The 13,023-nt window shown below is 57.6% G+C and overlaps 1 protein-coding gene across 2 annotated transcripts in view; it reads left to right on the forward strand.

Annotated features, from left to right (window-relative positions):
* SNX27 (sorting nexin 27) overlaps positions 1-13,023 on the forward strand; it is a 32,446-nt gene that overhangs the window by 7,153 nt on the left and 12,270 nt on the right. For both annotated transcript variants that reach the window (XM_042785579.1, XM_032999497.2), the window contains exons 2-6: positions 5,173-5,404; positions 8,883-9,075; positions 10,386-10,450; positions 11,279-11,383; positions 12,459-12,537. In XM_042785579.1, the coding sequence (XP_042641513.1) occupies positions 5,173-5,404; positions 8,883-9,075; positions 10,386-10,450; positions 11,279-11,383; positions 12,459-12,537 (674 nt within the window). The remainder of the gene's footprint in view (positions 1-5,172; positions 5,405-8,882; positions 9,076-10,385; positions 10,451-11,278; positions 11,384-12,458; positions 12,538-13,023) is intronic.

Here is a 13,023-nt window from a genome sequence, read left to right on the forward strand (position 1 = left end):
GATCCCTGTGTCAACTGCCCTTGTTGCTGGATCTCATCTTTAGCGCTCTTCTGCCTCCATCAGCCCTTCTCAGAGGAGAGTAATCTGTCGCTGCTGCTGTGGTCTCAGCACCGCGCTTAAAATCTCTCCCGCAGCTGAATGCTGTTGAGAACCGGTGCGTTACGCAAGAAGCAGGAGTGCAGGGAGCTTCTTGGTGACGTATTGAATTTTATGGGCTTAAGGTACAGCCCTGCACAGAGCGGGAGCTGGAAGATGCAAAGCGCTGGGGACTTGGCAGACTGTCCCCGTTAAGGGGCGGGTGACTCCAGAAGTTGTGGTGTGCTAGCTGCTGCCGGTCCCGCTTCGGAGGCCACGTCTACACGGCGAGGCTCTTGCCAGCCTGGTTTTGTCACGCTGGGATGGGAGAGCTCTGACCCGTGCTTTGCCGTGGCGGCCCTGCTGATAGCGTGGGGTGGCTGGAGGTGCTCATCTGCCAAAAAGCAAAGCCTTAAAGATGACTCGAGTCATTTCTGGGGTGTTTTTTCTCGGACGGTTTGTCAGCTTGGCCAATACCTTGCCTGAACAAAGCACAAAGGCAGGCCGTGGTCTTAATCTCCAGGAAGCTTATTGCAGACTTTCTTGCAGTAAATTTCCTTGTCATCTCTTGACAGACAGATAGTTGGGAAATTTTAAGAAGTCTTTGCAGAAAATGAGTCATTCGATGTACAAATGGGAGAAGTGAAATGTTCTTCTCTGTGTCTCGAGGATCTTGCTTGTTAGTGTCAGCAGGGTGGGGAATTTTGCTTTGTTGAACGCAGGCTTCATCCGCAGGGTCTCCCGGAGTTTGCCGGCAGTTCCTGTTCTTGCCGAGAGCACTTGCTGGTAGGTGTCCCTGGGTTCAGACGCTGCTGGTGAGATGTTTTCCGCACTGTGCTGGTGTAGAGAGCAGGTTTGGAGGAGCGAGTGGGGTGCTGCAGCATCTCATCCTCCTTCCAGCCAGGGGACCGTGCCAGCCTGCAGCCACCGCTCCCCATCTTTGGCCTGGTGCTTTGGAAACTCAGCCTCAGAGAGGCTTTGAAATTCATTACGGTGAACAAACACCAGTCTGCTCTGCCCCCCAGCATGTATTTTTTGCGGTAGGAGCTTGCCGAACCACAGGCTGAAGATCTTTTGTTAAGCATAACCTGTCGTAATTCCCGGAGCGTGGCTTCCGCCGTAGCACCGGGCGAGCGCCGAGGCTGGCAGCGCCTGGTCTCGCCCCGCGCGTGCCAGGGCTTCTGCCCTGGCAGTGGTGCCGGCGGGCGGCGGAGCGTGCCGCTGCCTCGGGTCACAGTCCGGAGCCTCAGCCCAGGCCTGTCTGGGCAGGCAGCTTCGGCGTGGTGCTGGGCCGCGGCACGGGCGGGTGCTCCCTCTGCCGCGGTGAGATGATTGCCCTCGGAGACGCCGTAACGAGGGCTTTGGGGTTATGTTGTCCGCAGCTCAGCCGGTGCGAGCCCTTAGTCACGGGGAGTATTGAGCTAGACCAACCCTACCCAGCACCAGGAGGACAACGGCTTCTTCCCAGCTCCCTGGGGGATGGCGAGAGCATTCGGGAGCCCCTTGCAGCCCTGTTTGGAGGGGGGTGCCCCTGCCGGGGGGGACAGCGTGAGGAGGCTTCGCGTTGCCCAGGCCAGCAGTGCACTGAGCAGCTCCAGCCCCCCCGACTTCGGAGCTTTCCTGTGGGAACCCCCCTGCGAGGCAGCTCGCTTCCCCGGCGAGGCGAAGAGGAGGCCAGGTGCCAAGGGAAGGAGGCTTGCCCACCGTCCTGCAGTGGAAGGTGCCAGAACCTCGTGCTCCTGGTGTAACCACATCCACATTTGGTGGTGGAGATCTGAGGGAAGTGATTTGCTGGAGGAAGTTGCTCTTCGAGTGCCGCTGAAGTCTGGCAGAGCTTGCTGGGGGTTGCGTGTGCCCAGCCGTGGTTTCCATCCTGCAGCGGGTTGCTCCACCTTGACTAGAGTTCTCTTCTGTTTCCCATCCCGTGCAGGAGAGAGCCGTGTGTGGTCTGCAGTACCGCCTTCGTGGACGGAAGGATTTGTTGGACCTGGTTGCCGTGGGCCGCTGTTGTGTCTGGATGCCCTTCCCGTAAGGTGTGGAGGGACCCAGCCGCCCTCTCTGGGACTGTGCGTGTCCCCTGGAAAGGTTAACGTAATGCCTGGGTCTTTTTTCCAACTCCAAGCGGAGGCAGAAGCTTGAGGCACAAAGTACCCGAGTGTCCCGTCGTCTTGGGGAAAGTGTATTTGGCCCTCGGATCCCGCAGGTCTGTGGCCACGCGAGCAGCTCGGCTGTGCTCCTCTCGCCTTGCCGGCTGCTCCTGACTTGCCTCTTGTCGTATGATTTACCGTTCCCTTTCTTCGGCGGTTCGTCAAGGATGATTCCAGCCCGAGTTGCTATGGTGACTTTATTGCAAAGGTGCGAGTCCTCTGGCCCCGCGCGCCTGCGGCACCGGCTGCTCCTTCCCCCCGCGCCGCAGGGCGGGGGCCGAGCGGGGCTGCTCCGAAAGCAGCGGCTGATCTTGGAGGGGCGAGCTGGCCGTGGGTGTCACCGGGTTTTTTTGTGAATGAAATGATGCATTGCAGTCTGATTGCCGGGAGTCCCGGGCCCCGTCCTCACCCCCTCCCGGGGTTTGGTGTGGGCTCGGGGAGGAAATGGGTGGCAGCAGAAGTCGCCAGAGGCTGAGGAGGGTGTGGGAGAGGAAGAGGAGGAGACCAGCAGTGGGTTTGTTCTGGGTCGGTTGGCGGGAGGGAAGGCGCGGTGCCTGAGGTCTTTGCTGATGGGGAGTTAAGCTGAGAACCTGGGCTGAGTAACTGAAAACCAGCCTTGGCTTCTGCAGACTAAGCAGCGCGTCCTGCAGCCTGGGTGGTCCAGGAGCCCCTGCTGCCGGCTGGAGATGGGCTCAAGGGCGAGCGCGGGATGGTGACTCCACTCCCCTGCCTTGGTCCTTCTCTCGTGGGGCAGGGCTGGGGCAGGCGGAGGAGCGCTGCTTTGGCCGCCGTCCCTCCCGGTGCGGGCAAACAGCAGCCCGCTCCGCCTGACCGCAGCCTCCGGCGGTTCATCCCCACCCACCAAAACCCACACCCGGCAGCGGCGCTGCAGGACTTCGCAGCCTGGTTTATTCGAGGCGAGTGGAAGGGATCTGGGGTAAGCGAGCGGCACGTGAGCATCGGTCAGGTGGAGCAGACGCGAGCGTCGCGTTAGTGTGACAGCGTCGGTGGCTAACGGCGTGACGCAGTGATGAGGGCTGTGCCCCGCGACTGAATTTGCTGCTTTGGGGGCTGCGTCCGTCCGTCCGAGGGCTGCCTCCTCCCCCCTCCCCTGGGAGCTCTAGGAGGGCTGATAACCGGGGGGAAGTGTTCTTGTCCAACTCCTGGCAAAGTGCAGGCGCTGACGCTGGCTCGCGAGCGCCGCTCGGGGCTTTTTAAACTTGGTTCAGAGCCTGGCGTCCCTCTCCTAGATTTGTAGGTTGAGATCAGACCCTTCCAGGGCGACTTTTCTAAGTAAAAATTCAATAAAAAAATGATCGATGTGAAGCGGTAAGGGCTGCTCTCTTTCATTTGAGAGCTGGGGATTGAAAGCTAAATCCCGCACTTGATTTAAGGCAAGCTGGGGTGATTCTGTGACCAGTACTACGTCTTTGGCGGCAAGATGATGACAGTCTGTTCCCAGGCTCGGGGCGGGAGTAGCTGGTTGCCAGAGGGAGTAACTGAGAGCCCTTTCTCTCCCTGCACAGTCAGGATTTGTGGCTGGGAAAGTGCAGGCTGCTCTCCTCTTGCACTCCTCTGAAGCAGCAGGTAATGGCCGTAGCCAGCAGCACGGAATAAGGGCGACACTGGGCTTACTGGTGGAGAAATTCCCAGGTGTGAGTGAAGACAAATTGTGGTTGTGGTGTGGTTGCTGGTGTTGCTTCAGCAGCGGTGGGAAGCGCCGTGGCGGGTTTGTTCCAGCCCGTCCCAGGCAGCTGCTTGGGGAGCAGAGGTGGAGGGGACCCGTCGTCCCCCAGGAGCCGTGGGCTGGGCGAGCGCGTGGCTGGGCTGGCTGGTCGGGAGCCCTGGGTGAAGCTCTGCCCCTTCCTGTTTGTGCAGGGAATGTTTTGGATACCAGACTCCTCACAGAGACGCTTGTGATGCCTGAAAGTTTATGGGGACTCACTACTAAATTTAGCTCTTATCAGGAGGAAAAACAGGCTTGTCCTTTACCAGATTTGGAAGAGAACCTAACAGCTCTCTTTGCTTTGAGATTAAGTCCTAGGGCCAGCGTCCTCCCAGGCTGGCCGAGGTACGGTCCGTATCTCCTGGGCAAAGCAAGAGCCAAGCGATGGTTAACCGAGCTGTGGGGAGAGCAGGAATGTCAGGAATGCTCTAGAGGTGGCTGGGGTAGGTCTGGGGCCTTCAGAGCTTCCCTGAGGATGGGCTCTTGTGATCAGGTTGGGGCAATTTGGGAAGCAGAAACCGTGACTGGCTGTAGCAGTGCTCCCGGGCTCTCTGGGGCAACGCGCTGCAGTTTGCCTGGAAGTAACCGAAGTGAGCGCGCGTCGCCTGCGCTGCACCCGAGCAGGGGTGCTCGTGGGGGCTGTGTCTCGGTGGGTGGGAGCACCAGCTTCTGAAATCACTTACCTTTGCTCTCTGAGCCTCCTTGCCTGCTTTCTCCTTCCCGTTCGCCTGCAAGCTTCAATTCAGGTTCAGGGAAATCCATTTCTGTTTTGGAGCTGCAGAGGATCGGGGGGTGGGCTAGCGGAATAGTAGGTACTGTGCGTTCAGTGTTTTCCTCCCCAGTTCTGCCATCTCCTTGCATTTGCTGATGGGAAAAGGCTCACGTTCTGGATGCAAACATGCCGTGTCATACCACTGAGAAATGGTAAAAGCTGCAAAACCTGTTTTAAATATTGGAGGGGGTGCAGGAACCTTCCAAAGAAGTTTTAGCTGTGTCTGTAATTGTTAAACATAATTCAGTAACTAATAACCCAATAAATCATCAACAGGAAAAATGAATGAAGTTCAGACCAGAGCGAAACTGGAGCAGCCAGGGCAGTTGGGGCTGGGGGGATTTTCGAGGGGAGCAGATACGTGACGGATCTCTGGGCTGGTCCTGGCGTGGTTGGAAGGCCCTGCAGCCACCTCGGCTTTGCTTATGGCCCCTCTGCTTTCTCTTTCCCAGGAACGGGGTGAACGTCGAAGGAGCAACACACAAGCAAGTGGTGGACCTGATTCGTGCAGGAGAGAAGGAGTTAATTCTGACGGTGCTGTCCGTGCCTCCCCACGAGGCAGATAATCTGGATCCCAGCGATGACTCTTTGGGGCAGTCATTCTACGACTACACGGAAAAACAAGCTGTGCCCATCTCCATCCCCACGTACAAGCACGTGGAGCAGAACGGCGAGAAGTTTGTGGTTAGTATCAGCTTGGACAGCGTTTCCTGGACCTCTGCGCCCCGAGCTGGCAGGCTCCTCGCTGTTAGCGACGCTCGGTAGCAACACCCTCTGTTTGTCTTCAGGACGGAGGCATGTTCGTTTATTACTGACTGTTTGTGACGCTCTCTTATTTAGGCTTGCCCCGTCTTCATTCTCACTGTGCTTGGTTTTAGTTTTGCAGCTGTTTCTTATGTGCTGGGAAGCTTTTTTATTAATGTATCTGCAATAGCTTGATCTCTTGTGAAGATTAAGTAGGAAGTTATTATTTTGTTCTTATAAGCTTTCATACTTGTATCTCCTGTTTTACAGCAAGTGTGAAGGACATCTGTGATAGATGTAAAAGCAAAGGGAACAGATGTCTTGAAGCATAGTTTCCCATCTCCAGGATTTTTTCCCCTTCAGGGAACGTCAAGGGAAAGAGCTGTAAAAAGACTTTTTCCTTTGGGTTCTCTGCCTCTTCTGTTGCACTTACTGGGGAGGCCGGCAGTCGTTTTCCTGGATAACGTGATCTGTCATGGGCGCATCCTCCGAGGTTTAAGGTTGATTCTGGCTCACTGGGGGTGGCTGGCAGGGAAATGTTTGGAGAGGGACCCAAAGCAGGTTGGACAAGGACACTGATCTGCAGAACTGTTTCTTCTTGCAACGTTTGGGGCGTGTTTCACCTCCTCGGTCGGCCTGGCCTTGCTTAGCTCTTCTGCCTCCTTGCCTGGCTGCGCAGTGTTCACAGATGCTGGGCTTGCAGACTCTCCGGGTTGCCCCGGCTTGCTGCCGGCCGCTGCTCGGAGCTGTGGCGAGGGCCGGCGGTGCCGGCAGCTGAGCCTCGGCTGGTGGAGACAGCAGCCTGCCACAAGAGCGGTATTCTTCCCCCTGCAAATAGCTGCTTATTGTGAGGAGCACAGTCCTACACGTCTGGCCCGTGTTTTCCCGTGGCTCTCTGTGCTGTCTTCGTTTTTCCAGAGCCAGGGAACTGTGCGGCCGTGGGTGGGGGCGGACGGTGAGGTGGCGAGTGTCGGGCGTTTTAGTTACGCCGCTGCTTTGACTCGTGGCTGGAAGCTTTGTGCCCTGCGCTGGCTCTCCTCGCCCTCCCAGGCTGGGAGGGGGGCTTGGCTGGAGCAGTCGCCCTCGGGACACGACCACGTGGTTGTGTGAAGTGCCAGGAGGCAGATGACGAGCTGGCTCATCACTTTTTCCTCTCCCAGCTGAGGACGGAGGCATTTTCCCAAGGATCCAGCGTCGGCGTTGCAGGAGCAGCGTGTGTGTGTGTGAGGAATGGTGGAGAGGGTTCCCCGGCGCTCAGATCCACAGAAGAGTCCGGCTCCTGTGCAAAGCCTGCCACTTCAACATGTCAGTCTGTCTGTCTCTGAAGGGGTCAGACGGGATCCTTGCAGCCTCGCAGGGAGCACGTGCATCCCCTGTGCCCTGCTCTCCCAGCCCTGGCGGGAGGCTGCCGGGCCAGGCGTACCGCGTGGGGCCGGAGAAGGGTCCCAGAAGCCAGAGGTTTTTCAAGCAGCACAGTGCAGGGAGGGCCAAAGGGAGCTGTTGGAGAATGGCTCAGAGACAAGGGTCCTGAGCCCACCGAGCAGTTGTATGATCAGAGCCTGCTCTAGCTGCTGATGCTGGGCCTCACTAGGGTTTGCCTGCAGCTGCTTGCAGCTGCTGATACAGGAGGAATGTCAAGGACGCTTCGGCCTTGTGTACCGTGGTGTGTCGAAAACAGGTTAAGGGGAATTAGGAATAGTGGTCTGAGAAACCCAGTGTTAGGGTAACGGTGGTCTGAGAAACCCAGTGTTAGGGTAACGGTGGTCTGAGAAACATTGTGTTATGGCACTGTTGTGTATCGAAAACAAGTCAAGAGGAATTAGAAATAGTAACATGAGAAACTTAGTGTTATGAGAAGCTTGTGCTGCTAGCTAACTGCAAGTAGGTGGACTGTGCGAATACGACCTTTAGAGCTTAATCCAATCAGCTAGTGACTAGTGGGCATAATAATTATCATTGTCTGTATAAATATATGTACCCTGGACCAATAAAGACACACGGTGATTGATGCTCTATCACCCACACTGAACCCGTCTTGGCGTGTCGTTCGTCCGCGGCTCCGCAGGGAGCCTCTTCTCCAGACTGCCAGTACCTGCTGCTGTTTGGATCCAGCCCCATCCCAGCGTCTCTTGAGCTGGTGCGAAGGGCTGAACGCATGCTGCTTCTTAAGGAAAAAGCTGTGTGTTTGCTGGAGCGCCTTCCCCCTGTGAAGGTTGTCAGGCGGGCGTCTGGAGCGCAGACGTGGTGGGTGAGTGAGCTGGGGCTGCGCCGGGCCCTCCCCTGGGGGGCCGAGTGTTCTGGCTGCTGCTGAAGCTGCCCTCGGTGCGTCTTCGACACGTGTCTCTTGCCAGACTCCACCTCTGTGCTGTGCCAGCCCTTCGGCCTCGCGAGGACGGCGGAGGGTGATGCTCCTCTCCTCAGGAGGAAAGGTTGCGGTTCCAAACACATCCCTTGTGCAACGTGAAAAAGCACGAACCTGCTCTCCTCCCCACTGCATCCGTTTCCTCGGGTGAAGCTAATTCAGGTAGCGCTGCTGTTTGGGACCTCCTTATCGCTGAGGGCACGTCAGCAATGCCTAGATAAGAGCTTGTTTAACTTGCCTGCAAGACTGAGCAGACTGACTTCACAAATGGAGGCGGCTGGTTAATGGATGGGAAGGGAATTCCCCGAAGAGCATCGCGGTGCTGAGAAACGTCCTGCGACCGGGACTCTGCTCCGGGTTTCCCCTGTTCGGGACCAGAGTCCTGTCGCCCTAACGGTGCCCAGAATGAAACTGGAAGAGTGCGTGCGTAGGGAAGAAACTAGTTAACATGGGATTTTCCTAAAAGATTTCTCGCTGCCGCTCCCCTGGGATCTGCCCCGTGGCTGGGATCTGCCCCTGACGGCTGCCAGGGGCTGCGTCCAGACACAAACCAAGCCTCCTGCTCGGCCTGGGACCTCTCTGTGTCTCGGGGGAAGTAGCCACGAACCTGAATCCCGAGCTCGGGGACTTTGGCTGCAACGTGGGGCTCAATTCTGCAGCAGGCTGGAAGTTCAGCAGTAGCGTCGAGTGCATGGGGAAGGGGACGAGGCTCTTGGTGCATCACGAGGACCCTCCTGTGAGCAGGACGGGACCGAGGTGAACGCCGTGACGGCTGCAGCGGGGCCTTCTGCGAAGGGTTTGGGTGGTTTTTTGGAGTAGAAAGGTGCCTCGAGCTCAGGCTGGTCCTGCTGCTGTCGGATGGAGGTGGTAGCTGGGACGGCCCCCAGCTCCAGGGACAAGCAGTGGTGTGTTTAACTGTTGGTACCAGTTTCTCATCCTAGCTCAAACCCGCCTGATTTAGTCTTGCACTGCCTGTGGGCCCAGGGAGGCAGAGCTGTACCGGTTTGCCTTTGGAAAGCTTTTCTCACCCCAGTGAGCCTCTTCTCCTCCCTGCAGGTCTACAATGTTTACATGGCGGGCCGCCAGCTCTGCTCGAAGCGGTACCGGGAGTTTGCCATCCTGCACCAGAACCTGAAACGGGAATTTGCCAACTTCACTTTTCCGCGTCTCCCGGGGAAGTGGCCGTTCTCTTTGTCAGAGCAGCAGCTGGACGCCCGGCGGCGAGGGCTGGAGGAGTACCTGGAGAAAGGTACTGAGCTGGGAGCGTGCGCCGCCTTCCTCGCAAGCGGGGAGACAAATCCTCAGGGTGCATCCTCCCACGGGTGGTCCAGAACTTCACGGGCATTTGTTTACCTGTGAGGGAAAGAAGCTCGTTTGTAGCTGGATTGGACCTCGCAGCTGAAGTGGCGAGGGGGAGCTCAGACTTGCCACAGCTTTAACGATGCATGTGCTGCCGGCTTGCAGTGCACTTCCAACAGCAACATGTATAATTAGTTTTTTAATGCACAACGAGCTTTTATTTATAGTGTCATATTGCTCACCAGTAATCTTGGAGATGAGGGAGCACGGGGAGGAGGAAGAGGAGGGAAGCTTTGGAGCAGGGAGAACGTGGTGTTCGAGGCTGTTCTCACCAGGGGAGCTCAGCTCAACCTGAGCTTGCTCGCGGCTGAGCGCTTCGGTCCTTTTTAATCAGAACTGTAATGCCTGCAGCAGGGGTTTCCTTTAGGTTGAGCTCAGATGATGGGAAAGTGGATGCAAAACCTTCTCTCTGTATCAGGATGCCTGGCTAAAAGATCTGACCCCACGTGTTGCCGGGCAGAGGCTGTAGGTGGGATTTGGGCAGCAATGCCCCCTTGTCCTGGGGTGCTATCTTACTTTCTTAGTTGCCTGGAAGCAGCTCAGTTAGTGTGTGTGAGTTTAACAGGCTCTTCCCCTGCCCAGCACCCAGGAGTGAAGCCCGCTCTTCCCAGAGGACGGACGTGGGTCAGGTTTTCCCCACCCCACTGATATCTCAGCCCTGCCTTGCCCAGCTCATTCATCTCTGCCCTCGGTTACAGGCTGGCTGGAGGAGGGGGCAGGCTGGTTGCGTTTTAGAGGCCACGCGATACAGTTAGGGTCCAAATTATTTGCCGAAAACCTGGCCTAAATTCCCAAATAGTTTCAGTCCCTCTGGAAGAAATTTTTTCTCCTAGAGGCAAAAGTATTGTTTATTAAATTCTTGCCCACTCGTAAGTATAGTCTAAAGCTCCGGTGGGCAGTGCGCCTGGGGTCTGGATTTCACCCACAGGGAATATCTCGGTGAGTTACTCAGCCCCGCTGTTCGCTTGCCAGTGTAGGGGGCTCAGGCTGGATCGGTCTTCGTGCCAGGACACCTGATACAGCCCGGAAAGCACTTGCTTTGGGAAGGTTTTTCCGGGCTGGAGATGCCACCCGTGCTTCACGCCGCCCGCAGAACAGACAGTTCTTATTTCCACGCCGCCTTTGGGCCGGTGCCGGGAGTGGGGGAGGGCTCCCCCTGCCCCCCGGGCACCCCACTAACCTGCGCTCTCTGCCCCGCAGTGTGCTCGATACGTGTCATTGGGGAGAGCGACATCATGCAGGAGTTCCTGTCCGAGTCGGATGAGGTAGGCGCCTGTAGGTGACCGCGCTGGAGCTCTGCCGTGACCTGCCGCTGCAGGGGCCGCAGGCTTGGTAGGACTGGACCAGGGGGCAGAGGCGTCGCCTGCCAAAGCCTGCGCTGGTGGAACACAAAGCCGTGGCAGAAGCCCCAGGGCTGCAGTTTGCTGCCTGTTCCTGCCCGTAGGAAACCTTCTCCCCACAGCAGCAGCCGGGGGCGGCTTTGCTGCCGAGCGGAACCAGCCGCGAGGCCTCGCTGCGTACCCTGGCGCTCTGGCAAGGGGAGACCCAGCAAAAAAAAAAAAAAAAGCCCACATTTGCTGACTTTCCTGCTGGTGTCTGTGCTGGTGGCAGCCCAGGTAGCTTTGCATCTGCGAGCTGTTTGTATTCGTCAGCCTTTGGCCAGAAAGGCAACGGGCCCTCTGAGCAGCAGTCCGTTTGACTTGCTTCTCCCCAGGTCTGAGTTGCAGGCAGCAGCAGTGAGCTCTGTTTGCCCTTCAGCTATTGCTCTTTCTCCAACCTTTCCGTGGTGCGTGTAGTTGCCGTGTCCCAGAGCTCTCTGTCGCTCTTCACTGGCAGACCCATGAATGGACAACCCTGCCCCGGCGTGGTCTGAAGCGGTTTGCTCAGCGTCCTGTCTCCGAGCAGAGCTCGCATCTGCCTCCTTTCAGAATGTCTCTGGTGCAGACTGAGATGGGATTCCTGAGGCTTGCCGAGCAGCGGGTCGTTAGGAGTGACCATTTTAATTAGCCAGCATGAGACAATAAATGCTCCATAGAGCTCAGGGCTTGGTTTGCGTGCCGCTGATTTCTGTCCTCTCCCCTTCCCTTCTGCAGAATTACAACGGCGTCTCGGACGTGGAGCTCCGAGTGGCGTTACCAGATATAACAACAGTGACAGTCAGAGTCAAAAAGAACAGCACCACAGACCAGGTGTACCAGGTGGGCTATGTCTTTTTTTTTTTGCCTCGGCTGGAAGATTGGCATGATTCGGCGTTAGCCAGGACCCCGCAGGCGCCCGCTTGCTTCTCTCTGCCCCCTGGAGTGCAGGTGGGCAGCAGTGACGCCGCTCTGCCGGAGCCGCGAGGACAGGGGCGCGAGGAAACCCTAACCACCCGCCGTGCTGAGGCGGCGATTTCGCTGGCAGGCTTGGCTGCAAGGACAGAGCCATCGCTGAGTTAATTTTCACTGATAATATCTTAAAGCTGGCGGCTGGCTCTGAGCGCCAGACAGATTGTGTGTTGCGGCTTGCAGTGGCCGCGGTGGAGGAGTTGGACCCAGGAGCGGCTCCCTGGCAGGACAGCAAGTTGAGCGTTAAGAGCAGCGACCCTCTGGGGGGATGCTCTGGCCAGGTTACAGGCTTGCAAGTGGCCGGAGGCCCGGCGCTTTAAGTGGAAAACTAAGGAGAACCGACTCCTGCGCTGCAGGAGGAAAAGTGGAACCTGTCAGTGGGTTGGGGGGAGCAAGGTGATGCAGGGGGGACCCCTTCTGACAGGGGAGCTCAAGCTGTTGCTGCAAGTGAGGGAGGCAGAGGGCTGTGAAAGAGCAGGGGCTCAGGCCTGCGCAGCGCAATCCCGCACGTAGGTGGGATTGGCAGGACCGGGCCCGTTTGGGACACGGCCTCTGGAATTCCGCGTCGCCCCTGCCAAGGTGCGTGAGTTCTGGCTGGGGCATCAGCGTGCAGGGCTGACGCTGATGTAGGGAGCTCCCGGGGGAGGTGTGCACGCCTCCTGCCAGGGGCGGAAGCTGGAGGCATCAGAAGAGAAGGTGACCTAATTATCAGCCATGGTGGCGCTTAGAATCTGGAGCAATTTACGGGAAGGTGAAAGCAGGAGAGTCGAAGCCCTTGCTTAAGAAAACCTCTGGTTTTGCTGGGAGAGTATAATTCCGGTTTTCTGTGGTGACTAACACCTCGGGCTAGGGCATACTTGGGAACAACCTGTATGGAGCCAGCCTTGCGCCGCAGCGGGTGCCTCCTGGTTTTCTCACCCTCTTTTCCCATTCGGTTGCTTCTCAGGCTGTGGCTGCGAAGGTCGGAATGGACAGTATTACCGCAAACTACTTCGCCTTGTTTGAAGTGATCAATCACTCCTTCGGTAAGTCTCTTCATCCCCTGACGAGCAACTGAGGGGAAAGCTCTGCGGCGCTAGCAGGGCCCGGTGGCGCTCTCATTTAGGCCTTGTCTCTACTGGCGAAATGAGGAGCCCCCGGCAGGGACCGGGCGGGCACAGCAGGCTCTGGTAATGAGGAGCCCACAAAGTTCGGTGGCTTTTTTGCTGCCGCTCGGCTTTCCCTTTCTTAATCAGCTCGAGGAGACGAGCTTTTTGTGAAGCGGAGCCACGCGTTTTGCTTTAGTTCAAAGGGTCTGGCGAGCTTAGAAAAAGTGGGCAGCGTCCCTGCAACGTGGCAGCCTCTGGAGAGGAGGGCAGCGGCCTGGGGCGGAGCGGGGGCACCGGGGGGCAGAGTGAGGGCACCCTCGGGCTGTGCACACGTGGGCTCGGGGCGGTACCTGGGTCCTGACGGCGAGCTGCGTCTTAGATTCTCATCTCTCCTTCCGTGGTTAAATCCTGATGAGATTTGAG

Source organism: Tyto alba, unplaced genomic scaffold (assembly GCF_018691265.1).
Source record: "Tyto alba isolate M040663 unplaced genomic scaffold, T.alba_DEE_v4.0 Super-Scaffold_8, whole genome shotgun sequence".
Lineage (NCBI taxonomy): Eukaryota > Metazoa > Chordata > Aves > Strigiformes > Tytonidae > Tyto > Tyto alba.